The following is a 27,295-nucleotide window of genomic DNA, read 5'->3' on the forward strand; positions in this document are numbered from 1 at the left end:
CAGAGATAGAAACTGTTTTTAAAAAGAAACAGAGGTTCTGGAACTGAAGAATGCAGTAACCAAACTGAAAAACTCACTGGAGCGGACAGTCAAGCAGAATAAACAAGCGGTGACCTCAAAGACTGGTCATTGAAATTACCAAGTCAGAGTAACAAAAAGGAAAAAGAACAAAGAAAAGTGAAGAAGGCCTAAGGGATTTATGTGATGCTGTCAAGCAGAACAACATAGACATTATGGGAATCTGAGAAATAGAAGAGTGGCAGACTAGGGCAGAGAGCTTATCTGAAGATGTCATGGCCAAAAACTCACCAATCTGAGGAAGGAAATGGATATTCACCTTCAAGAAGATCAAAAGACCCCAACAAGTGTGATCCCAAAGAAGCTTACACTGAGACACATTGTAATCAAACTTTATAAATGCAAAGAAAGAATTTAGAAAGCCACAAGACAGAATCACCTTATTATGTACAAGGGAGCCCCATAAGATTAACAGGCGATTTCTCAACAGAAATACTACTGGCCAGAAGGGAGTAGCATGATATATATGAAGTGCTGAAAGAAGGAAACTGCCAACAGAAATTACCGTATCCAGCAAAACTGTCCTTCACGTATGAAGGAGAAATAAAGACCTCATATAAAGAAAGCTGAAGGAGTTCGCCTTCAACCTGCCTTACAGAAATTGCTAAAGATGTCTTTCAAGTTGAAATGAAAGGATGCTAGACAGTAGCATGAAGCATACAAAAATACAAAGTTATTGGGTAAAAATAAATATATAGATAAATGAGGAATCCTGTAATACTGTAAGAGTCATCTGAAAATCACTTTTCTTTCAGGTGTAGAATTTAATACATAAAAGCACAAAAAAAACTAACATTATCTTAAGGGATACAGAATTTTAAAATGTAATTTGTGACATCAATAACAAAAAGTGTAGGGGGAGATATAAAGGAGTAGAGTTCTTGTATGTGATTGAAATTAGATTACCAGTTTAAAATAGATTTTTAGAATTAGATGTTTTTTATAACCCCATGGTAAACACAGAGAAAATACCTATAGAAGATATGAAAAAGAAAATATTTTCAGGACCCAACACATGTCACTGCGGAAAAATCAACAAAAAACTAGGCAGCAAGAGGGGAAGGGGGACAAAATAACTACAAGAGACACAAAGCCATTTTAAAATGGTGATAGTAAGTCCTTTAATATCAGTTATGAGTTTAAATATAAATGGATCATACTCTACAATCAGAAGACATACAGTTGCTGATTGGATTGAAGAAAAACAAGATCCAACAATATACTATCCTTAAGAGACTCAGATTTAAAGGTGCGTATAGGATGAAAGTGAAAAGATTACAAAAAGATTACATGCAAACAGTAAACAAAAGAGCAGGAGTGGCACTACTTGGAGAAACTGATTTTGAGTTAAAAACTACAAGAAATAGAAGGATATTATACAATATAGAAGGATCAGTTTATCATGACAGTACAGTAATTGTAAGTACACGTGCATTGAACATTGGAGTATCTAACTATGTGAAGTAAATATTGTCAGAGCTGAAGGGAGAAATAGCAATAAATAATAATATGGGACCAATATCACACTTCCAATAATTTATAAAACATCAAGGCAGAAAATCATTAAGGGGACAGTGATCTTGAACAAAACTAAGTGGACCTAGCAAACATACAGAATGTTCTACCCAACAGCAGCAGAATATACATTCTTTTCAAGCACATACAGCATACTCTGCAGCATAGATCCCATGTTAGATCACAAACGAGTCTTAACAAATTAAGATTCAAATCAAATCAAGTATCTTTCCAAACACAGTGTGGTGAGACTAGAAGTGAGTAACAGGAATAAGAATGGAAAGTCACAAAAGTGTAGTTGATTTATATTGTTAGTTTCAGGTCTATAGTAAAACAATTCAGAGAGAGAGAGAGAGAGAGAGATATGTATTTCTTTCAGATTCTTTTACAATGTATGTTATTACAAGAAATTAAATATACTTCTTTATGCTATACAGTAGGTCTTTGTTGTTTATCTATTTTATACATAGTAATGGGTATCTATTCATCCCAAACTCCTAATTTATCCCTCCACCCTACCTTTCCCCTTTGATAACCATACATTGTTTTCTATGCCTGTGAGTCTATTTATGGTTTGTAAATAAAATTTGTATCTTTTGTAGTTTTTAGATTCCACATATAAGTGGTGTTATATGATATTTTTTCTCTGTCTGACTGACTTCACTTAATATGATGATTTCTTGGTCTGTTCATGTTTCTACAAAAGGCATTAGTTCATTCTTTTTTATGGCTGAGTAATATTCCATTGTATATATAAACCACATCTTCTTTATCCAGTCATCTGTCAGTGAACATTTAGATAGTTTCCATGTCTTAGCTATTGTAAATAGTGCTGCCGTGAACATTGGGGTGTATAATATATCTTTTCAGATTGGAGTTTTCTCCAGATGTATGCCCAAGAGTGGGTTTGCTGGTTTATATGGTAAATCTATTTTTAGTTTTTTGAAATATCTCCATACTGTTTTCCAAGTGGCTGCATCAAATTATATTCCCACCAACAGTATAGGACGGTTCCCTTTTCTCCACACCCTTTCCAGTGTTTATTGTTTGTAGACTTCTTAATAATGACCATTCTGACTGGTGTGAGGTGATACCCCACTGTAATTTTGACTTGCATTTCTCTAATAATTAGCAATGTAGAGTATCTTCATGTTCGTGCTGGCCATCTGGATGTCTTTGGAGAAATATCTGTTTAGGCCTTCTGCCCCTTTTTTGATTGGGTTGGTTTGTGTTTTTTACATTAAGCTCTGTGAGCTGTTTGTATATTTTGGAAACCAGTCCTTTGTCAGTTACGTCATTTGCAGATATTTTCTCCTATTCTCTAGGTTGTCTTTTTGTTTGACTATGGTTTCCTTTGCTGTGCAAAAGCTTTTAAGTTTAATTAGGTCCCATCTGTTTATTTTTGCTTTTACTTCCATTACTCTAGGAGCGGGTTTGAAAAAAATACTGCTGTGATTTATGTCAAAGAGTGTTCTGCCTATATTTTCTTCCAGGAGTCTTATAGTATCCAGTCTTAAATTTAGGTCTTTAATTCATTTTGCGTTTATTTTTGTATATGGTGTTAGAGAATGTTCTAATTTCTTTCTTTTACATGTAGCTATCCAGTTTTCCCAGCATCACTTATTGAAGAGACTGTCTTTTATCCATTGTATATTCTTGCCTCCTTTGCCATAGATTAATTGACCAAAAGTGCATGGGTTTATTTCTGGACTTTCTATCTTGTTCCATTGATCTATGTCTGTTTTTGTGCCAGTACCATACTGTTTTGATTACTGTAGCTTTGTAATATAGTCTGAAGACAGTGAGCATGATTTCCCCCAGCTCCATTCTTCTTTCTCAAGATTGTTTTGGTTATTTGGGGTCTTTTGTGTTACCATACAAATTTTAACATTTTTTGTTCTGGTTCTGTGAAAAATGTCAATGGTAATTTGATAGGGATTGCATTGAATCTGTACATTGCCTTGGGTAATATGGCCATTTTAGCAACATTGATTATTCTAATCCAAGAACACAGTGTATTTTTCCATCTCTTTGTGTCACTTTCCGTTTCTTTGATCAGCTTCTTACAGGTTTTGGAGTACAGGTCCTTTGCCTCCTGGCGTAGGTTTGTTCCTAGGTGTTTTACTTTTTATTTATTGATTTATTTTTGCTGGATTGTATGGTGGTTCTGTTTTTAATTTTTTGAGGAACGTCCATACTCTTCTCCATAGTGGCTGCGTCAGTTTACATTTCCACCAACAGAGCACAAGGATTCTCTTTTCTTCATATTTTTAAACTTTTTTTTTAATTGAAGTATAGTCAGTTTACAATTTTGTATCTGTTATTTTTGATGTGATGGTAAATGGAATTGTTTCCTTAATTTCTGTCTCTGAATTTTTTTGTTAGTGTATAGATTTGCATCTGAGTTCTGTTAGCTAATTTTGTATCCTGCAACTTTACTGAATTCAGTGATGAGCTCGTAGTTTTCTGGTACCCTCAATAGGATTTTCTGTGTATAGTATGTCATCTACAAACAGGGACAGTTTTACTTCTTCATTTCCAGTTTGGATTCCTTTTATTTATTTATTTTCTCTGATTGCTGTGGCTAGGACTTCCAAAACTATGTTGAATAAAAGTAACGAGATTGGGCATCCTTGCCTTGTTCCTGATCTTAGAGGAAATGCTTTCAGCTTGTCATCATTAAATATGACGTTAGCTATGGGTTTGTCATATATGGCCTTCAGTATGTTGAGGTATGTTCTCTCTATGCCCACTTTCTGAAGTTTGTATCATAAGTGGATGTTGAATTTTATCAAAAGCTTTTTCTACATCTATTAAGATAATCATATGGTTTTTATTCTTCGGTTTGTTAATGTGGTGTATCACATTGATTGATTTGCAGATAATGAAATGTCCTCGTATCTCTGAGATAAATCCCATTCGATCATGCTGTATGGTCCTTTTAATGTACTGTTGGAGTCAGTTTGCTAGGGGTTTGTTGAGGATGTTTGAACACAGTAATGACTATAAATGAGAAGACCACAGCTATCATGTCCAGTAGTGGAAGACGGAAAGCTTTCCCTGTAAGACCAGGAACAAGGCGAGGATGCCTGTTCTTGTCACTTTCATTGAACGAAGTATTGGAAGCCCTAGCCAGAGAGTTCAGACAAGAAAAGGAAGTAAAAAGACATCCAGATAGGAGAGGAAGAAGTAAAATTATCTCTGTTGGCAGACAGTATGATCTTACATGTAGGAAAACCTGAAGACTACACCTACACACACGTATGTGTGCACGCGCTCGCACAAACCCTGTTAGAGCTAATAAGTCTATCAAAACTGCATAATAAAAAGTCACTACATGAGAGTCAGCTGTTTCTATGCATAGCAATGAAAAGTCCAAAAAATATGTTTAGAAAACACTTCTAATAGCATCAGAAAGGATAAAACTTAGGGTTAAACTTAGTCAAGGAGGCCAAAGATTTGTACACCGATAATTACATAACACTGCTGAAGGATGTTGAAGATGAAAATAAACGGAAAGATATCCCATGTTCATGAAGTACAGTGCTTAATATTGTTAAGAATGTTCATATTACCCCAAAGCAGTCTGTAGATGCAGGGCATCTCTATAAGAATTCCAATGGCATTTTTTGCAGAAATAGAAAAAAATCCTAAAATTCGCATGGAGTCTCAAAAGGACCGAAGAAAGAAAAGCACAGGCAACAAAAACAAAAATAGACAATTGGGATTACATCAAACTAAAAAGCTGCTGCCTAATCAACAGAGTGAAAAGGCAGCCTATGGAATAGGAGAAAATATTTGCAAACCATGTATGTGATAAATGGTTACTACCCAAAATACATGAGTAGCTCCTTTAACTCAACAACAAAAAAGCAGTCCAACTGGAAAATGGGCAGAGGCCTGGAATAGACGTTTCTCAAAGGAGACATGCAAGTGGCCAACAGACATGAAGAGATGCTCAGCGTCACTGATATCAAGGAGTTACAAATCAAAACCACTGTGAACTATCACCTCATACTCATTAGGGTGGCTGCTATGAAAAATACAGAATTTGCTAGTGTTGTTAAATATGTAGAGAAAAGGAAACACTGTTGGTGGGAATGTAAGATGGTGCGGTTGCTATGAAAACAATATGGAGATTTTTCTGCAGGAGTTAAAGATAGAATTACTATATGATCCAGCAGCCCCGCTCTTGGATATATAACCTAAAGAACTGAAAACAGTTGAAGAGCCGTTTGTACACCCTTGTTCATCACAGCATTGACTGCGATAGCTTAGAGGTAGAAGCAGCCTGTTGATGGGCATCAGCCAATGAATGGATAAAGAAAACGTGGTATTTACATAAAATGGAATACTGTCAGTGGTAAAGAAGGAAACCCTGTAATGCTACAGTGTGGATGAACCTGGAGGACTGAGTGACATGAGCCAGTTTAAAAAGCTAAATAAATACTGCGTGATTCTTCTTACGTGAGGCATCTACAGGAGTCAACCTCTTAGGGACGGAAAGTAGAGTGGTGGTTGCCAAGGGTGCGGGGAGGTGAGTTGTTGTTGATCAGTGTGTGTAGTTTCAGTTCTGCAAGATGGAAAAGTTGTAAAGATCTGTTACACTGCAATCTGCTTGTCCTTACTACCACTGCAGTGTACTTAAAATGGTTAAGATTGTAGATTTTGTCATATGTTTTTGATTACAGTAGAAAATAATCATAGTAATATTTCATTCATCTATATAGTTGATATTTATTTAAGTAGTTCTGTTTTAGACATTTTGATTTCTAAATTTGTCTATTATAAATAATGCCATGATAATGAACATTTTGTTCCTATAAGTCATTTAAACTGTTCTTAAGATAAATTTCCAGGGAAGGTTAACTTCAGTAAAAGTTAGGTATATTTTTATGGTTTCTGATACAAATACATTTCTGAAGCACAGCTAAATAACCATTATCTATTGCAACTAATAGTTATCTTTCAATAAATAATATTAATCTCACTATAAATAGTACCTTTTGTGAAAAATAAGGCAAACCCTGTGAGAGGTTGTTTTGTTTTAAATATTTACATCTTCTGTTTCACTAGTCAGGATCTAGTGTGCACCTTTAGATACGTAAAAGAATAAATATGACAGTAAAAGTCTAATTGTCCTTACACCGTTTGATACAAGGAGAGAGCTTGGTTCTCCTGCCACCAAGCAAGTAGTCGTGAAGAATCTTTTAATTTCTTTTTTTTTAAATACCTGAGAATTTTTTCTGATACTTGGGAATAGGTTCAAAATTTTCTTCTCCTGTATCTTTCGTATAAATTGGGTTTAAAGTTGCTTCATTCCTTGAGCACATGCAACTAAAGTATGTTGGTCATAGTTCATTTAAATAGTTTAATATAGAAAAGGACATTTTGTAACATTTTATAGTGCAGTAAATTAATGAAAGTTTTAGATGTACCATTTTCTAGATGTCAGGTTATCTCCGTATGCTAGGAGATTAGCAAAATACCAGCCTACTGCCTGTTTTTGTAACGAGGGTTTCTTGGAGGACAGCCGTCTTGTGCACTTACGTGTTGTCTGGCTGCTTTCATGCTGCAGCGTAGAGCTGAGGACGTGCAGTAGCAACCGTGGAGCTTTGCAGGCCTGGAATACTGACTGTCTGGCCCTTTACAGAAAAAGTTTGCCAGCTTCTGTTCTAGATCAGTGTTTTTCAATAGTGATGTTAAATGATGAGATTGTCTTGATTAAAGATTATTTTTGTAATAATTTCACTACCATTTACTCTTCTGATACAGAGCTAGAATTACAGCAGTTGCATCTAGAATTGCATATAACTCAGAACTTTTTCCTTTTTTTTTTGAGATTGTGTTTGAATGAGAGGATTGTCTTGCATGAATAATAGAATATTAAAAAGATAGCAGATCACTGAAAAAGATTAGCATTTCACTTTATCTGAATAAATGTTATTTTTAGCTTTAGTATACTTTTGTTTTAATTAGGTTTTTTATTTCAAAAGAAAATCCATTCTTAACAATTTAAAGACAAAAAAGTCAAATGATACAAAAGCTTATACAGAGAAAAGGAAATCATCTTCCCCAGAGGAACCATTGCTACCAACTTCCGATGTTTCCTTAAGGAAGCAGTGCATGTGTATGTCTATATAAGCACATATATACTTGCATATTGCCCCATTTTAATGTGAAAATGAAGCTCACTTACCTACCCTGTTCCATGCCTTGTTTTTTCATATATGTACTTAAAAGTTTACTGCTATAACCAGTAATATTGTACTTAAAGCACTTTATTCATAATGTTTATTACGCATTATTATCTTGGTTTATTTCTTAACTATTTTTTATATAAAGCGAAGAAAGGTTTTGAAAGACAAATACAATAAGTGTTGCAAGGAGACTTGAGAAGAGGACACTTGGCCTAAGCAAGTGCTTATTAGTGAGTTTAGCAGGAGTATAATTTTAAAAATGTTGTCTGATTCAAGTCCAGATACTATGAATTTGTTATTTGTAGTTAATTCTTGAATTGTAATGTGCTCACAGTATCAAGTAGTAGTGAAAAACACATTCCAGATGTTAAGTGTTTCTTATTCCTCCATTGGTATGTATATGTAAGGGATAAGTGAATTTTAAAAGATAAGTAGATGTTAAATTACATTTGACAGTTTTTTCATGTTGCATCAGTTGATGCATGTGATACTCATAAGAGGCGAAAGAAGGTGCGCTGTCTGGACTCAGCAGAGCGATGTAGGGGCTACAGCAGCAACAGAGGAAAGAAACACTCCTCAGGGAACATGAGACTCTAATGACAAGTGAAACAGAAACCGTTGAGTCGCAAAACAGATAGATGATAGCTAACTGTAACATGCTCAGGTGGTTTTAATGCCCGATCAGGTACCTGTATTCCAGAGAAGACCACAGGCTGATCTGATAGTAACTCCGCGTGGACTCCTGTGTTTCGGATAGACGACACTGATGTTCTAGCACCTCATCTAGATTACAGAATTCTGATCAGTTCACACTGACTTCTCTGAAACTACCCTGTGATTAGCTCCAGCACCTAAAAGCCTCTGAGTGTCCTTTTGAGACCTCTGTTACTTCGGTGTCCTCCTTTGCTCCACAAGTCTCATAAACCCTGGTTTATATGTGATTGTCAGTTTCCTTGGTGGTCTCTGTAAGGTAGCTTTGAAAAAATTTTCATTACACTGCTACTTACGATAGTAGAAATCAAAGTTTGAAATATAAAGCACTTTTTATTTGTTTTTATTTTGTTTATTTAGATTAACATTACTGCAGGATACTCACCGCTCACACCTGAGGGAGTATGAAAAATACATACAAGACATCAAGAGCTCAAAGAGTACCATCCAGAACTTAGAGAATTCATCAAATCAAGCTCTAAATATTAAATTCTATAAGAACATGAAAATTTATGTGGAAAATTTAATTGACTGTCTTAGTGAAAAGGTACATATCTGTAAATATTTAGCCATTTCTTTTTTGTGGAGAAATTCCCTTACCATGTGAATTTTTTTGAAGTCTAAATCCCCCAACTAAATACTTTCCTCTAGGCTTTTTCCTACACATTTTGACACACTAAGATATTAAGCATTTCCTTGATGTTGGACAGTTAGATTTTTTTGCTATTATTTTGCAATTACGGATAGCAGTGTAAAGTTTTATATATAAATTTTTGTGTTAATATTCCATGTGTTTAAGAAAAATTACTAGAAAGTAAATTATTAAGTCAAAAGGTATAAATATCTTTAAGGCTAAATTATCCTCCAGAAAGATTGTATTAATTTCTAGTTTACTACATTAAAAATGGTTTTTGTTTTTACGTATTTATTTTGTTCTCAAACAAACCCATTGTTTTATTGACACATGCGGTTTTTCTTCTTTTGAATTGTTCATGTCCTTTGCCCTGTTGTCTTTTGGGTTCATACCAGGGTTTTGGTGTTTTTCTGTTTTGTTTTGTTTTCCTTTTTTTTTTTTTTTTTGCCAGAATATGATAAACAGCTCTTTATTGCTTAACAATGTTAATGCTTTATCCTATTTGATGTAGGTAAACTTTCCAGTTTGTTTTGTCTTTTGATTTTATTTGCAGCAGTTTTTTGACATCAGATGTTTTGAAGTTTTTGTGTTAATTAGATACATAAATCATTCCTTTCTGTTATAATTTCTGTTTTTGTTTTACACATGCTGAGTCTTTACACTGGGGTCTTGAGTTGTCTTTTTTTTAAGTAGGCTAACCATTTAAAAAAATACTCTCCTTTCTGCATTTTTATTTCCTTTTAGAGTGTTACCAAATGATTGGGTATTTCCTCCCCCACTGTTTTAAGTTGAGTACCTTTAGTATCACTTGGTAGTTACTCTCTGAAGTGTTTAATACAACGTAGTTTCTTCATTCAGTAGAAGAATTACAGCCAAAGCTTGAATCCATAGCAGCAGATACGGAACATCATCAGAGTTGGGAGAATTGTTGCCCATAAAATGGAAAAATGCCAGTTTCGATTAATTATTCAGTTCTGCTTCAGCTTTCTGACTTGCCTGGTTAGGTGTCTTTCATTCTCCATTTTCTTCAAATTTCACCAGCCTCCTCCAGTGTTCCCCTCTAGTCTGCCCACCTCCTCCTGTGAAAAATAGCTGCGTTCGTCATTTCCTCCTCTTCTGTCTCAAAAAAACATCCTTCTCCTCATCTATCCACTCTTACACGTGTTCCTGACTCCAGCCCATTAGATTTCATTATTTATAATGTTTATAGCTGTTTTAGGACATTAAGTTGATTTTCTGGTTTTACGAGTATTGAAAGTATTGGCAGCTAGGTCTGTTCCTCGCAGTGTTCTTTTTTTTTTTTCTATTTCCTAATTTTTTAAAATTTTTTTAACATTTTTTATTGATTTATAATCATGTTACAATGTTGTGTCAAATTCCAGTGTTCAGCACAATTTTTCAGTCATTCATGGACATATACACACTCATTGTCACATTTTTTTTCCTGTGAGTTATCATAACATTTTGTGTATATTTCCCTGTGCTATACAGTGTAATCTTGTTTATCTATTTTACAATTTTGAAATCCCAGTCTATCCCTTCCCACCCTCCACCCCCCTGGTAACCACAAGTCTGTATTCTATGTTCTTTTAATTGAGATGTGATAGTATTAAAAATGTTTCTGTATGTGAGAACTGAACATATAATATGCTTATATGTAACTAGTATTTTTTTATAATTCACTAATGATGACCCATAAAATGTTACTTATATATGTATTTCAGATTATCAGCATCCAAGAAATAGAATCAGCCATGCACGCACTTCTTTTAAAACAAGCCATGATCTTTATGAAACGCAGGCAAGATGAATTAAAACATGAATCAACGTATTTACAACAGTTACCATGTTAGTGTTTTTCATGTTCAATGTGATTTATTATTCATTAAGCTAAAGTATCAGGTGGAGGATAAAAATATTTTTACTCTTATATAAAAAATGTTTTTTGAGTGTTTTCCCACTAACCTATCACCTACCCTCTTCCAAAAATGCCAAGGCCTCAAAATGTCTTCAATTAAATCTAAAACTAAAAAATAATAATTATAACTTCTAATCATTTAGGATTTGACACAAAGTATTTATATTATCATTTACTGACTGAGATGACATCATCACTATATAGACTGTATCAGAAATCTAACTTTGTAGCATCTCCATGGTCCTCCACAGGTCGGTTATGGAAGCTGAAGAAAGTCTGGTGGGTTAGGTATAGAATCATCTGTGAGATTTCATTACGAAAGATTTGGATGCTGCCCTTTAGTTCTCACACTGGTTTTGTATTTTCAGAGATGTCTGCCTTTGAATAAGGTGCTGTCAGGGTGTATAGAGAAAGAAATGAGACCATAGCATCAAGCAGCTGACAAAAGCAAAATCAGAATGACTCAAATACATGACATTTAGTTGGTCATAAATTATGGTACATGCTAAAATAGGAAATGGTACGAATGACGTATTGGTAATGCAGATGTGTCTAGCATTTGACCACAAGGACAGAAAAACTGGTGAAGACGACTGGAAAAGAATACAAGGGAGAAGCAGCTCTGTAGTAGAGTTTTGTTGCTGTTCCCAAGGGCTGAACTGTGTGAACCAGACGAGACGCGCTTTCTGAAGCTGGCAGACTCAGTGCCTGTTACTGCTGGGGCGGGGAGTTGGCACTGCAGCCTCACTGCACGGTGACACACGCAGTTTTAGCATGTTCTGTGTGAGGGTGTGTTTCTGTACACAGATATGTGTGTACACCTAAGGTATAACTTCTGTTTTCAAAGTGTTTCAGTCTATTTCTTTTGAGAATTTTTAGTACAAAATCAGTTTTTTTAATTAACAGGCGAAGCTGAGACGTCAACAAATAGAAGTTTGGCTGTAGATGAGAAAAGTCAGTGGAGTTTAGAAGAGATTGAATCTCGAAGGTAACTATATAAAGACTTAACGCATACATCTTTTTGTTTTTTAGTTTAAGTATAATCAGTTTACAAAGTTGTGTTGATTTCTGGTGTACAGCATAATGTTTCAGTCATGCAAACATTTTTCGTATTCTTTTTCATTATAGGTTACAAGATATTGAATATAGTTCCCTGTGCTATACAGAGTAAAAACTTACTTATTTTACATATAGTAGTTAGTATCTGAAATCTCAAACTCCCAGTTATCCCTTCCCACTCCCTTTCCCTGCCAGTCACCGTAAGTTTGTTTTCATTTGTGTCTTTTTTTTAGATTCCACATATGAGTGGTATCACAGGTATTTTTCTTTCTCTTTCTGGTTGACTTCACTTAGAATGACAATCTCCAGATCCATCTATTATGCCGAAAATGGCATTGTTATGTTTTATGACTGAGTAGCATTCTGTTGTATATGTGCACCACATCTTCTTGATCCAGTCATGAGTTGATGGACGTTTAGGTTGTTTCCATGTGTTGGATGTTGTAAATAGTGTGCTGTTAACATTGGGGTGCATGTATCTTTTTGAATTAGAGTTCTCTCTGGATAAATGCCCAGGAGTGGGATTGCTGAATCATATGGCAAATCTTTTTTTAGTTTTTTAAGGAATCTCCATACTGTTTTCCATAATGGCTGCCCCAAACTACATTCCAACCAACAATGTAGGAGGGTTCCCTTTTCTCTACACCCTCTCCAGCATTAAAACGTCATTGAGCAAGTATTTTCCACTGCTTAAATACAGTTGACCATAGGAGTATAATTAACCATAATCTAGAATATTAATTTATGAGAGTGATGTAAAATCAGAATTTAGTTAAGCAACCCTGTACCCCATGGTTTGAAGACACACTGATATATTTGAATCAGTCAAAAGGAATGGGTAAAATGGCATATATCAGGCTGGGAATGGCTCATAACTAAAAGCCGGTCCTAACTATATTGTTATCCCCTCTTCCAAGTCTGGGTAGCCTGTGGGAGTGTCTTACCAAAAAGAAGGAGAACCAATTCAGGTTAATGAAGGTAAAATGTCAAATATGGTAACATAAAGTTGTGTGCAGATACAATGGTTTATGTCTCGGCATTTTAAATAAATGATGACTTTATGTTTTAAAGCATTTATCTTGAACAGAGGCTATTTGTTTTTAATCTTTTTTGGTTTCTCGCAAAACATAGGGCACGACGAAGACAAGCAAGGGCACTTTCGGAGAATTGTACTCACCAGGAAGGGACGTCTAGTGATGATGAACTACATTCAGCAGACATGACTGACTTCCAGAAAAGCCGAGGTCAGTTATCAAGTTTCTAATATGTCTCGATTTAAAGTATCAGAATGATGGGAAATGCTTTGCTATGTTTGCCCTTAAACGTGTAAGCAATCTAAAATAGTTGGGAAAATTCAGGCTTGTCCTTACCGCTGAAAAATGGATAAAGTGGAGGAGCATGATAAGTATTCCTGTATCTTTATAGTTTTTACCCTCTACCTTTTTCATCACCTGCTATAAAGGAACCATGAATATTTTTGGTTTCATTTCTCTACTGCATACTTTCTGTGTTATCATTTTGAATTTAAAATAATTGAATTTAGTAGAGCCCTTTTTTAACATTAGGAGAATGTAACATGAGTATAGTCGAAGGAGTCGGCTTTGCAGTCAAATAGGTGAGTTCAAAGAGGGGATCTATTCTGTGTGATCTTAAGCAGATTCCTTGACTTCGCTGCATCTGATAATGTTTTTCGTTTGCCTGTTCTTTGTTTAAGTAGGTAGGTAGGCTAGTAACACTTACCTTACAGGGAAGATAGTTATAATGCTGAAATGAGATAACGTATTTGCACTGCTTTGGCATATAACACAGGCTCAGTAGATGGTAGACATTATTAGTATTAATTGTGACTAAAGTGATTTTTAGTGAACACTAATTTGCATGTTCACATCAAAGGAAGGTTTTCAGCTCAGTCGATGACATAGTTACACATAACTGTGTTTGTAGGAAGCAAACTTAAGGATCGCAGACTTAAAATACGTGATATACAGAGACTCATTTTGTTCACAGGTGACATTTTACAGGATCGTAAGAAGATATTTGAAGATGTACATGATGATTTTTGTAACATCCAGAACATTTTACTGAAATTTCAACAATGGAGAGAAAAGTTTCCTGATTCTTATTATGAAGCTTTCGTTAGTTTATGCATCCCGAAGCTTTTAAATCCCTTAATACGATTTCAGTTGATTGATTGGAACCCTCTTAAGGTACTGTGCTTATTAACACGTGAAAAAAATAATCTTGATCACGTTAGTTACTTAAATGAACTCTTGTTTACCAAGTTAGCTGTAAAATACCTCACCTTGAGAGCTGGAATTGACATGATAATTAGTGCTTTGGTGGGGGTGGTCTGCATTCGTCTTTCTTTGGTTCTCCCTCTGTTGAAGGCTGAGGGATGCAACATCAGTAAAGGAAACACTTTTTTTTTATCCTCGTCTATGTTAAGTTGAAGATCACTCAAAACAGTAAAGGTAGTATTAGACCCGAAGAATTTCACAGTCTGGCTGAGTGACATTCAAACTAGGTACCAAAAGCTCTGAAGTTGGAGATGACATATTGGGAGTCCTTAGTTAGGAAAGTGACATGAAAATGAGGGGTTTAAATGAGGATTTGAAGGGCATACAGGATTTAAACAGAAAGAGGGAGAAAGGAAAAGGTGTTTCATGAAGGTATCCAGGGAGAAGCGTTAGTTAAGCCTAGAGACTGTAGAGATCCTAAATGCAGAGTTGCGAACTTGTTTGGTTGATAATGGGAGGAGTGACATGATTAAGGTCCTGTTTTAGGAAGCCCTGAGCAGTAGGCTAACTTGGAGGGCAGGGAGGGAGAGATGGAGATGTGTACTGAAAGGCTGCTGCTGGACAGCCCAGGTGCAGAGTGATGTCTTCCCCGTGCGGGGTGACGGGTGACAAAGACAGGGAAAGAGAGGGTTGACTACAAGCAGTGTTACGAAGTAAGAATCAGTAAAATACTGAAAACGCTGCTAACACATCACATCAAAGGATGACCCTAAGGTTTGGATTCTGAGTTATTAGTACAATGGCTGTTCCATCAATAGAAATAAATGGTGACTTTTCAGAGAGGGAAAAGGTTTTGAAGGAAGTTTTACCTTATAGACAATGAAATGATTGTGGGATATCCACATGGTTGTTAAGCAAACAGAAATGAAAAATGAAACTCTAGGAAGAGAGGAGAGCTGCAAATAAAGGTTTACCCAAGTAAAGGATGGATCCCTGTCATTTCTCTTCCTCGGCCCTAGTCATGCATGTCTGTAGGCTCTGTGTCACGTTCAGGGCCGTACAGTGTTCATAGGATAAGAACCAGCTTATCCCTGGGAAAGTGGTAGGCATTTGGCAGGACAGCAGCTCACTGTTAACAACTCAGGCTGAACTGAGAGGTCTGTTATGCCCAGCAGAGTTCTGTTCATGCTGTCAGTCAACAAGCAGTAATTGGCCGTCTGCTATTTGCTTAGTAACAAGCTGAACCACATGCAGAGTACACATTTGTGCCAGTGAGAATCAGGAGAGCCAGAAGGGAATTTTGCATGATGTGAGTATATTTTTGTAAGCAGATTCTTTGGCTGTCTCAGCTGCTGTTATTATAGTTGTGTATTTTGCTCCAAACAGTACTAGTCATTTAGTAGGCTCTGGGCACACAGTGGGCTGTTCTGGATAAGGGTGAATGCATGGAGTGCAGCTTCCTTTCCTTTTGCCTGGACATCATGTCTTACTCGTGTCGTCCTGCCTCGCTGGGGTGGGCCGGTGCTGCATACATTGGGTTAGAACGTGGGGTTATTCTCCTTTGATCCTCAGAAAAGCTCTGGTGATTACTGAAAAAGTTAACTATTTAAGAATAAACTGATGTTTAAGAATCAATTATAACTTGGATAATTTTATTTATAAGTTTGATTCCATAGGTTTAAAACAGATGCCATGGTTCACATCTATAGGAGAATTTATGGAGAGCAGTATGAAAGATGCAGGGAAGGAAGATAGTTCTGATAGGAAAATCTTGTCTGCTGTCATCAACAAAACAGTCATTCCTCGACTTACAGGTACGGTTTTGTAATCTTGATAAAATTAAATTGTCCTTTGGCAAAGTGCAAGATCAGTCATTTCTGTTACTGTCGCATATTTTTTTAAAGTTGTTGAACATAAGAACTTTTATATGCTGTAAAAATCAACAGATGTTATAATTTAAGCAGATCACAAAAGGCTTGTTTGTGCAAGTGATTGGCTGCCAAACTCCTCATACTCTCTGACCTTTAGCACTTGTGGCACTAACGTTACGTTTATAACACGTAAGTCATGTATTAGTGGCACCCTTTCATCTCTCCTATATGTATTTCTCTCTTACCCTTAACTGGTCCCCTTATGTTTCTTCTTTCTTTAAAAAACATTACTGCGTTTCCCTCGCAGCTGCCACTGGCTCTCAGAAGCACGTTGATGCTTGTGCTTCACTCTGAAGACCAGTTTTATGTGAGCTTGTACCTGGTAAGACTCTGTTCCACCATGTCACTGAGAGTGGAGCCGACAGCAGAGTTGCAGAGCTCTTAGAAGATGAAGCAACCGACTTTGTATCATTTCTCAGCCAACTTGACTAAACTTGAAAGACTTTTTCCTCAGGGTAATTGCAGTGCCAACATGAGGTGTATCAGAAAGATACTACTTTCAACTACTAAGCACTGTTAATGCCTGAAAATTCAAAACACTTGACTTACAATTAAACGGCCCCTCAAATAAGTAGCATTTTGGGACGTTAATGCTGTGCGTTGCCCGTAAGTCCCGTCCCTGGGCCCGTCAGACTCTTCGCGAGCTCCCTGGCTGCTGTCACACTCCCCTTTAGTGCTGCCTGAACCTGTGCTGCTCAGTGGCCGCTAAGTACATGTGGCTGTTAAAATACAGGTTCCAAATTAGTAAAATTAAAATTTAGCTCTCAGTCACGCTAGCTACGTTGTAGCTCTTCAAGAGCCGTGCATCGCCCGTGACTGTCATGTTAAATAGTGCAGATGTGAGACGTCTGCCCCAGCGTCACAGAAAGTTCTTTTGCACAGTGCTGCTCTGCTTGGTTTTAAATCCAGAAGAGCTGCAAGAACTAGTCCAGACCTCCTGAGAGCACCAGATCTCTTATCAGAGTGCCCTCTGAGTACGCCTTCCTGGCTGTCTAACAGGCAGCTCCCACGCCGCTTGCACTGTCACACTTGTCATCTTTGCTGCCGTCTACTCTGCTTATGTTCCTTGTCTAAAAAATGGCACCTCCATCTGCCCATGTGTTCAGACCAGAACCTTCAAGTCATCTACTCCTCCCTCTTTCTTACCCCCTTATGTAAGCAATTGCCAAGTCTTTTGTCTTTTTCCTTTTTCTCACCCATTTTCTGTACTACAACCTTGATGATCTGTCTAAGATGTGAGTCTGATTCTGTCATACCTCATTTAAAACACTTGAATTTTTCTTAACTGCCTTTAGGATCAAGTCTAAATAAACTCTTTAACATGCTTTCTAGGCCCTTCATAATGTTGTCTCTTGTTTAGTAGTTCTCCAGCCCCATCTCTTGCCAACCTGGATTCCTTCTTCCCTCATCTCCACCTCTGCTGAACTTAAGCTGTATTCTCCTTGGCCTCTACATCTTCTGTGCTCCACCCACTTGACAAATCTCCTAACCCTACCTCTTCTATCTAACTAACTCCTCTTCGTCTTTCAGAACTCAGAACAGGACACCACTTCTAGGAACTGGGTTACACGTGCCTTTCTGGGTTCCCGTAGCGCTCTGAATTCATACTTAGGGGCACCTGTGCCCTGAGTTGTAGTTGCTTACCTGAGTGTTTGTATTTGCTGTTAGACGGAATTGTTCAGAGGCAGCTGCCTGGTCTTACTTTCTGCTGTGTTTCCTGTAGTTAATGCTAGGCACACAGTGGGCCTCAGCTGACCAAACATGTCCAGGATTATTACCAGCCTAACCTTCTAGGTGCTTGAGAAATCATTGTTTCACATTTGGCTTGGGTGGGATTTCTTTCAGTCTATTTAAAGTTCTAAAAATTATTTAAGTTGTATTTTACAAGGACCAAGCACCATTGTTACTTCAGCACATACAGCAATGAATAAAATAATCCCTGCCCTCATGGAGCTGGCATTCTGTGAAGACGACAAATGATAAAGATAAATAAATAAAACCTAGAGTGTGTTAGTTATAAGGGCCAAGGAGAAAAATAAAGTAAGGGGAGGGGATACAGATTATGAAAGAGGAGTGCAATTTGAAATCGGTTGGCCAGGGAAGACCTTCCTGATGAAGTTGCAAATGAGCAGATTCCAAAAGGAAGCATAGAAGAGGGCCGTACGAGTGTGTAAGGGAATAGCATTCAGGGCAGCAGGAGCAGAAGTGCAGAAGCCCTGAGGCAGAAGCTGCTCTGTTTGAAAGCCAGCACATAGGCCCCATAACTTCAGTAGAGGGGCAAGAGGGAGCGTGAGAAGAGGTCCGCAGGGCGGCAGGGGCTGTGTCACGCGGGCCTGCAGTCGCTTGCACGGACCTTGTCTTTCACTGTGAGTGACCGTGGGAGAGAGGAGCAGTTGGGGAGAAGTTGCATGATCTGCCTTGACATTTCAGTAGAGTCCCTCTGTTGCTGTGTTGAGAATGAGCTGTAGGCAGACCCGTTAGGGAGCTTTTGCAGTAATCCGAGCAGCAGGTAACAGTAGCTTATGCTTGAGTTTCAGAAGTGGAGGTGCTGAGAAGTGGGCGAATTGTGTGTATGTGTCAGAGGCAGCACGAGCAGGGTTTGCTGACGAGCTGCCTGCGCAACGAGAGAGAAGGGAGCCAGGACTAAATGGCTTCGGGCTGAGCAGCGGGAAGGATGGGGCTGCCGTTCCCTGGGGTGGAAGACTGAGGGGAGCCAGTTAGGGTGGGGGTGCATCGGGAGCGCAGTTTGACACATGCTGGGTTGAAGGTGTCTGTCATCCAGCTGCAGCTGTCAGCTGAGCTGCGGAGTGAGAGTCTGCAGGACACGTGTGGTAGGGGATGCACATTTGTAATGCGTCAGCACACAGATGGCCTTCAAAGCCACAAGACTGACTAGAAATGCTAAGGCTGAAAACATAGATGTGAAAATAGGCCGTTTTCCCCTCTTGGACTGGCCCTCGCCCAGTTCCCAGGAGTGTACTCTTTCACTGCTTTTGTTTTTACTTCACTAATAAAAGTCTTGTTTATATCAAAACAAAACAAAAGCAAACAAAAAAACCAAGAAGGTTAATGACCTGAGTCCTGAGGTACTCCAGCATTTAGGGAGCCGAAGAGGCGACAAGCAACCCGCAGAGGGGCCCAGAGAGCAGGCAGGAAGCCAGGACCAGTGTCCTGGAAGCCAAGGAAGGAGAACGCTGCAGGGGTTGCTGGTAGATCAGAGGGGCTAGAGCCAGCCGTTAGGGTTTGCAGTGTGAGGGCTGTCTGTGCCTTGATAGGAGTAGTTTAGGTACGAAGCTGTATGTAAGGCCTAACTGGAATGAACCCAGGAGTTAAAGGGAGGGGGAAGTTGGAGAGAGGAAGTTTCAGCAGTTTGTTTTGAGGATTTTTGTTGTGAAGTGAAGGAAGGAAACGGCAGCAGTGGAGGGGAAAGTAGGGTCAAGAGAGTGTTTTTAATATGAGAGAAGTAATTGTAGAGTGGAGGGAGAGACCCAGTAGAAACGATGGCGATACCGAAGCGGGAGGGTGGAATTTCCAGGGGCAGGGTCTTCAAGTAAGCCGTAGGAATTGGGACCTTTTTTCGAAATAAAGGGCTGGCCGGACACGGAGCGTGGGCGCTCTGTCGGTAGGAAGGGGCGACAGGTTAGCGTGCATGGGCGCAGAGGCAGATGGCCGCGCACGTGCTGTGCCAGAAGCTTGGGGAGCTTCTCTTCTCGTCGACCCCATTTTTCTCATCAAATTGGGAATTAATCAGTCGAGACTGAGAGCAAGGGTGGGGAGAAGAAAAGGTAAGAGCAGTCCATCAGCTGAGAAGAGGGAGGAGACAGTCGTCCAGGCCGGAAGGAAAGGGAGCGGGCCAGGGGACCACAGGACTGCTGGGCTGCAGTCTGGTCCCACTGGCGTTTGATGGTGATCCCTTCAGAGTGTCTTTCTTTCCAGCCACGCTTTAGCTGCGTGGTTGCAGGCACAGATGCTGTGACAAAGTGATTTAACCAGGGTTGCAGTTTAGCCAGCCACATTCAACAAAGCCAAAAGAGGACAAGAAAATTGAGGTTGTATACAAATACGCAACGGTACTCACTGGCCTGGATTTTAAACCACATAAGGAAGGAAGTAGTGTTTGCTGAAGGCCTCGATTGTTTATATGTGACAAGCAAAAAAGTCTAGTAAATAAATTGTGCACCACTTAAAATTTTTGTTTCAGACTTTGTAGAATTCATTTGGGATCCCTTGTCAACCTCACAGACGAGAAGTTTAATAACACAGTGCAGAATGATTCTCGAAGAGCATTCCACTTGTGAAAATGAAGTTAGTAAAGGCAAACAGGTAATAATTTCTATAATTATGAATTTCTTGATTTATTTATAAATCAATATAATTTATTATAAATCTTTATTTACAGAAGATGCAGAAGGAGTAATTATCAGAAAACTGTTTGGGGAAAAATACATTTTCTCTGATGTGCCAGAACTAGGGTTGGCCACTTAATAGTAAGATGAAAGAGTACACCTTGGTATTTCTGAGCATCCTCACAGGAACGGGAATCATTCTAAAGGCTGCACATGCACGCAGTAAGACCCAGCTTATTTCGTTCCCACTGACCCTTTCTTTCTGTGCAGTGGTCGGACTTGTGTTCTCTTGGCCCAGCCAGCTCTCTTTCAGGTCTATAAATATGCACTGGCCCTGCAGGGATGAACAGGCATAAACACATTAGTGCAAATCATTCCTTCTAAAAGCAAAAAAAAAAAAATTCACCTTTGTTCTTTTGGCATAAGTCTAATGGGATTGTGTCATCGTTTAACAATGATTTTAAAATTAGCCTGACATTCATTACATTAACTAGTTATTTGTAATCTACAAAGTTAAGAGCAGTAATCTCATTGAGGATTCAGAGTTCGGTAAGATAGCTGGTCATTTATCGTAATTTAGAATTGAGTTTCACTGAACGTAAGACATAAAGAGGAAGGAACTTTTTAGAGGCTGTGGTGAGAATCTGTTAAATCTTACTTTTGCTGTAGTACCCTTTTTTTTAATCGTTCTGTTTGTTGATAATATTTTATACTCACGCAGTTAAATAAATCAGCCAGTTTTAGGTTGAGCTTTAAGGAAACAGAGAGACTGGAGAGTACCCAGAGTGTAATAACCAAGGTGATTGGAGGCAAGGAGTCGTATCGTACTCATATTCTGGACACCAGTACATTTTAGCACTTGGAGTTGCTGTCACGCAGGACGGAAGCTGTAAGAACTAGGAGGGACACCAGCATGATTCTGCCTTCGAGAATCTGCAGTCTTAGAGGAAGTAAGACGTACATAAGTGCTATTTCAAATAGGAAGTAAGTGGGAATGACACGGAACGCTTACTTGGTGCCCGCTGTGTGCTAAGCGCTCTGTCAGGTTTTCTTCCTGTGTCGTCCCACGTTGTCCCAGCAGTCCTGTGAAAAGTGAGTGACAGCTTCCTCATCTGACAGATGAAGAATCTGAGTCTCGAAAACTTGTTCACAGCAATACCTTGAGTTAGAAGTGGGGTTTGAACCTTGGTTAAAGCCCACGCTCATCCTCATTGCCTCTCCATGAGTGGCTCAGATAGAGGGCTGTGAAACTTCAGGAGAGAGGCAGGACAGAGAAGTTACTTTCTGCAGTGAAAGAATTTTTGTTGGAGGTTTGAGCTGGGACCTCAAGGGAAGAATAGGATTTGAACACATAGCAACTGATGGAGAAAGGGCATTCTCCACTCGCCTCCAACAGGATAAAAACACAAATGGGATATGAAAATCATACAAGAATTAGAGATGTTCAGCTTAAAAGAAGATATGCATAGAGATAGAATTTATGTTGGAAGGAGGAATAGACTTGTCCTGTGTTGTTACAAAGCACAGAACCGAGATCGGTGGGTAAGAGCTGCAGGGAAGCAGCTGTATAGCCCTGTATCTGCTCTCTACATGGGATTATGTACTTACAGCCTAAACGTAAATAGCGCTTTGCCATTTTTTAAACACCTCACGTTATCCCGTGTGATCCTCACCACCTGGTAAAAATGTGTTGACTTTAATTGCACCTTACGGTGATGAAGCTGGGGCCTAGAGGCCAGTCACTTGTGAAAGGTCACTGGGCACGAAGGGGCAGGCTTGGCAGCAGTGTTAGGGATTCACTCCTGAAGTTTCTGTTCTGGTAGTGTTCGTTCTGGAAGCCCTCCCGCTGTGAATGCTGACAGTGGGCTCCGCGTTAGTAGGAGACCGGAACCACGTCAGGACTCTTCAGCTTTGCACCCTTGGCGTCTGGAGCAGGTGACTCTTTGTTGTGGGAGGCTGTCCTGTGCATCGAGCTCCCCCGGCCTCCCCCTACCCACCGGGTGTCAGTAGCACTTCCCAGTCTTGACAACCAAAAATATCTCTAGGAATTGTAGAATGTTTTGAGGCATGGCAGAATTACTCTCAGTTGAGAATCAGTGTACTACATACTATTCCAGGTCAGTAACACAGTCTGCCAGTGAGATCAGTCTGTTTTTCTCAGTGATGTTTAAGAAATTGAAGAGAATGAGAAAGTTTCCAGAAGAACCAGACAGCATAGTCCTGAGTTAAAAGTGAAAAGCAAGTGCTCCTATAAGCTAAACATGGGGAGAATAGCTTTGATTCTGGCTAAGGTTCTAGACTAGATGACTACAGGGATAGATTATGGACACCTAGAGTGAGAAAGCAGTGGCTGCTGTGATCTTCCCTTGATGGGTCCCCAGATACAAACAGTTGTTTATCAAAGGGTACTCTTCACAGCATCTCAGTTACCTTTGCCAGTACATAAAGAGCTGTACAGGTACGGTAGGTAATGTGTTTAAAGGTGTTAATGATTTTCTTACAGATCGAATGGGGAAAGATAAGGTGCAGTTAGATACAGAGAAACTGGTCAGGTGCCTAAAGGATACTGACTGTGGGCTGTGGCTGCCTGTGGGGAAACCTCTGGTGTTAAATAGCTTCTCAGATTTGCCCTGTTCAGTGTTTTTACTGAACTGGATGAAGGTGTAAAATACGTGTTAATAAGATTTCTCAGTGGCAGAAAGCTAGGAATTCTGTCATGGACCCATAGCATAATAGAATTAGAATTCAAAAGGATTTCCAAATACTGAGAAAATGGACTGACTCTCAAAATACAGAATGTGAATGGAATATGTGTATATCCTGCCCTTGTGTTCAGAAATTCAGCTGCGTGAATAAAAGAGGCCAGTGCAAAGCTTTGAAGCAGCTAGGGAAGATGGCAAGGGGCTGATTATCAGCAGTAAACTCAGTGTGGGTCAGTGGTGCCACTTCCGGGGCAGAAAGACTCACGGGAGCTCACCCTGCTAGGTGTCTGCTCTTTGGAGAAAGAGTGTTACGTGTGCTTTCCTCACAGGAAGGACTCCCCTAGGTACATTGCGTTTAGTTCTAGTTTAAGCGTATTGAATGGAGAGTGTCTAAAATGCGACGGGAAAGAGAAAATGCAGAAAGTGAGCTGTCTCACTTTCTCAATGGAAGGAGATTGCATGTGTTCTGCACAATCCTAAGAAATAAACATGGACCTGGGTATGCAAGGCACAAGACAGAGAAGTTTGTTTCTCATTGTTAACTGAAATTCAATAGTCAGAAGCTGCCCAAAGTTATTGGCAGCCTCAGGAGATAATAGGTTGGTTGACTGGTTAGTGGAAATGTGAAAATGACATCAGATGGATGTTTAGATAGATTGGTGATTTTCAAACTTCCTTTTCTATCTACAGAACCTTTTCAAATAAAATCTTATACAACCCTATACACAAACATACACACACAAGAGTAAAGCTGCTCTTGCCGTGGTGAGCACCTGTCCTCGTTCTCCCGAGGGCCCCAACATCTGCCCACGCCACCCAAGCTTGTCTTCATGGAAATACAGAGCAGCAGAAAACTAGCAGCTCAAGCTCTTCAGTGCCTTTTTAAAACTGTTTTAAAGTCTGTTTACAGTGCTTGCTTTGGCAGCACATATAGTAAAACTGGAGCATACAGAGAAGTTTATCATGGCCCCTGCAAAGGGATGACATGCAAATTTATGAAGCAGTCCGTATTTTTATCATGTGTATGAAACTTGAAAATTGTAAAGCATAGTTAAAGAATCTTTTCAATCAATAAAAAAATAAATAAAATAAGAACACAAGATCCTTAAAAGTCCCCATGATTCAGTATTTTGGTTATTTTCAGTTTTTGAGATACAAACAACAAAATGAATTTGCCAAAGTGAATATACTGTGTCAAAGGACATTGACAAAGCAGTGAAGGACTCATAGAGTATATAAAAGGCTTCTACAGATCAGTAAGAGTCAGAACTTAATTTAAATTAAAAAAAAAAAAAAACGTGTAGACAAACAGCTTATTTAGGTACTTTGCAAAGGAGCCTGTCCAAATACCAGAGGATGCACATTACATTACTCAACAGGAAAAACAAAATTAAAACAGAATAAAAAGTGACTACATACACACCAGCATTGCAAGCATTAAAAACAAAACTAACAAAAACCACCCTGTTTCTGTAAGGTTGTAAGGAAACAGAATTTCTCATACATGGCTAGTGGGAGCAGGAATGGGACACCGGTATTTCAGAAGGCAGCTTGGCAGTCTGTACAAAGCTGAACATGCAGATACGGCCTGTATTCCAGCAGCTCCATTTCTGCACATGCCCACTGGAGAGGTACATCCATGCATTGACCTGTTGTGCAAGAACTTTTATAGTAACATAATCCATAACAGGCCCGAAACTGGAGACCATCTAAACACATGTTCCATCATGCAACAGAGCACCACGCTGCAGTGAAAAGGCGCCAGCTGCTGCAGCACATAGCAGCACGGGCGGATGAAGTTCTCCTGTACCTAACTGATAGTTATGTTAACACCTGAGTCTGAGTGTGTACAAACTTGCACTGTTCTGTTAGAATTGCTTCTTTTGGTAAATGTATTTCTTTCTACCTATGACTATCACTGATGGTTTTAAATTTTTTTTTTAAATAGGATATACTTAAATCCATTGGTTCAAGAATGAAGAAGTCAATAGAAGATGATGTTTTTATTCCTCTGTATCCAAAGAGGTAAGGGTGGCTAATTTCTAGATTGTATGAAATGGTTAATCATGTATTACAGATGAGAGTGCAGTAGAAGAAACTAAGCATGTTAAGTGTTTTCAAAACACACATACCTATTAAGATGCTAATTGAGATTTCAACAAATATTTTTCAGTCACCTTTTATATGCCAAGTATGATCCATGGCACATTGACATAGGTTTTGGGCGATGTTTTTGTGACTTAATATTATTCTTAAGAACAAGACAGTTGACATAGCAGAGTGGTTAGATTCTGGAGCCCAGATTCACCATTACTAGATGTTTGACCTTGGGCCCGTCTGTGCATCGGTGTCCTTGTGTAGAAAGTGGGGCATTAAAGTAATGCCTGTGTCACAGGACATTGTGGAGATGAAGAGAATGCTCAGAACAGTGCTTGACACAGAAAGCACAGCCTAAGGCCTGGACATCACTGAGGGGCCAGAACTGCATCTGCAAATTCTGTATTTACTTTAAGGGATAAAACAAGCAGTATTTGATGCAATTCGTACATTGGCTAAGAAAGCACCAGTTGCAGAAATGGGTCTTGAACTGCAGCTACACAGAGTGAGCACTCACAGGGCGGAAGAGCTTTGTGCAGAGAAAAGAAAGGGACTTCTAAGCTTTCTGGTTAATTTGAATCCTGAAGAGACGTGTGCATGTAAAAATTCTCCATTAGGGTTTGTAATGTTTTAGATAACTAATCAGTTCACATATGAATGTGTGTTTTTAAATTTTTATTTGTATTTAAAATGGAAAATCTTATTCCCTCCCATTCCTGACCTCCATCAACCCAGTTTCTGCCCGTCGTCCTCTATACAGACACATGCTTGCAGTAATACTGTTAGTAAACCTTTTCACCTTTTCAGAACTCCTCTATCCAATTAGAATTAAAGTTATAAATAAAATTTAGAATTAATCTTTTTCCTTCCTTTTTATAGCAAAGTAAGTAGATCGCGAACAGTCATAAGCATTGTTGTGCACCTTGCTTTTTGACTTAGTTCGTCTCTGAGATCGTTTTATGTCATCACATAAGTAGTTCCCTCATTCCTCTTCAAGCTGCGTAATACGCCATCATACAGACGTACTGTTGACTGATGAGCATGTAGTGGTAAACCGTCACTAACAGTGCTGTGAATGGTTTTATGGGCGTACTGTTCTGCGCATGTGCAGATGTATCTACAGAAAGCCTTCCCAGGGATCTGCTGAGTCAGCGTGTGCGCGCACTGGTAATTTCAGTAGATATCGTCAGAGCACCTCCATTTATATTGTTAAGGTTTAGTTTGGTTGGTCTCAAAAAAACAAAACCACTATTTTTTAAACTCTGTTTCTGAAAGATGAACAGTCATTTTCATTTACTCCTTTCTCTTTCTTTTACTTCAAATTAGTGCTGTAGAGAACAGAGCATCACCACATTCAAAGTTCCAAGAAAGACAATTCTGGTCAGGCCTAAAGGTAAGCAGAAAACTGCAAAAATAAAAACAAAATTTGTTCTTTTATGTCAAGTTTACTGTAGAGTGGAGATCAGCAAAATTCTTCTATAAAGGACCAAATGGTAAATATTCTAGGCTTTGCAGGTCAATATAAACGCTGGACTGTTCGACTCTGCCGCGGTGGTGCAAAACTGTGTAGACAAATGAGCGTGTCTGTGATTCAGTAAAACTTACAGACGCTGAAGTATGAATGTCGCACTTTGCATATGTCACAAAATGTCCCTTTTTTTCCCCAATCATTTAGAAGTATAAAAACCATTCTTAGTTCACCAGCTCTAAAGAAACAGGCAGTGAGCTGGATTTAACTGACAAGTCACAGTTGTCTGACCCGTGGTCTAGATGATAAAGGATGAAGTCATTGCTAGGTCAGTGGCAATAGGGATGGTAACGAGAAGCTGGATTCAAAAGGTATTTAGGACGAAGAATTGAAAGAACC

The 27,295-nt window shown here is 38.8% G+C and overlaps 1 protein-coding gene and 1 non-coding gene across 8 annotated transcripts in view; both read left to right on the top strand.

Annotated features, from left to right (window-relative positions):
* Nucleotides 1-27,295, top strand: part of GCFC2 (GC-rich sequence DNA-binding factor 2) — a 49,863-nt gene that overhangs the window by 15,177 nt on the left and 7,391 nt on the right. For 3 of the 7 annotated variants that reach the window (XM_072951566.1, XM_072951565.1, XM_006203783.4), the window contains exons 6-14: nucleotides 8,865-9,051; nucleotides 10,863-10,986; nucleotides 11,963-12,044; nucleotides 13,247-13,359; nucleotides 14,123-14,322; nucleotides 16,016-16,166; nucleotides 20,485-20,606; nucleotides 25,280-25,356; nucleotides 26,755-26,821. In XM_072951566.1, coding sequence (XP_072807667.1) covers nucleotides 8,865-9,051; nucleotides 10,863-10,986; nucleotides 11,963-12,044; nucleotides 13,247-13,359; nucleotides 14,123-14,322; nucleotides 16,016-16,166; nucleotides 20,485-20,606; nucleotides 25,280-25,356; nucleotides 26,755-26,821 — 1,123 coding nt within the window. Of the gene's footprint in view, nucleotides 1-8,864; nucleotides 9,052-10,862; nucleotides 10,987-11,962; nucleotides 12,045-13,246; nucleotides 13,360-14,122; nucleotides 14,323-16,015; nucleotides 16,167-20,484; nucleotides 20,607-24,808; nucleotides 24,963-25,279; nucleotides 25,357-26,754; nucleotides 26,822-27,295 lie in introns of those variants that run through there. The other 4 variants (XR_012065249.1, XR_012065250.1, XM_072951567.1 and 1 more) reach the window with 4 other exon arrangements.
* LOC116285946 (U6 spliceosomal RNA) lies at nucleotides 24,241-24,346 on the top strand. Its single transcript, XR_004195712.1, has one exon. It is a non-coding gene; the product is annotated as a U6 spliceosomal RNA (small nuclear RNA).

Source organism: Vicugna pacos, chromosome 28 (genome assembly GCF_048564905.1).
Source record: "Vicugna pacos chromosome 28, VicPac4, whole genome shotgun sequence".
In the NCBI taxonomy this organism is placed as follows: Eukaryota; Metazoa; Chordata; class Mammalia; order Artiodactyla; family Camelidae; genus Vicugna; species Vicugna pacos.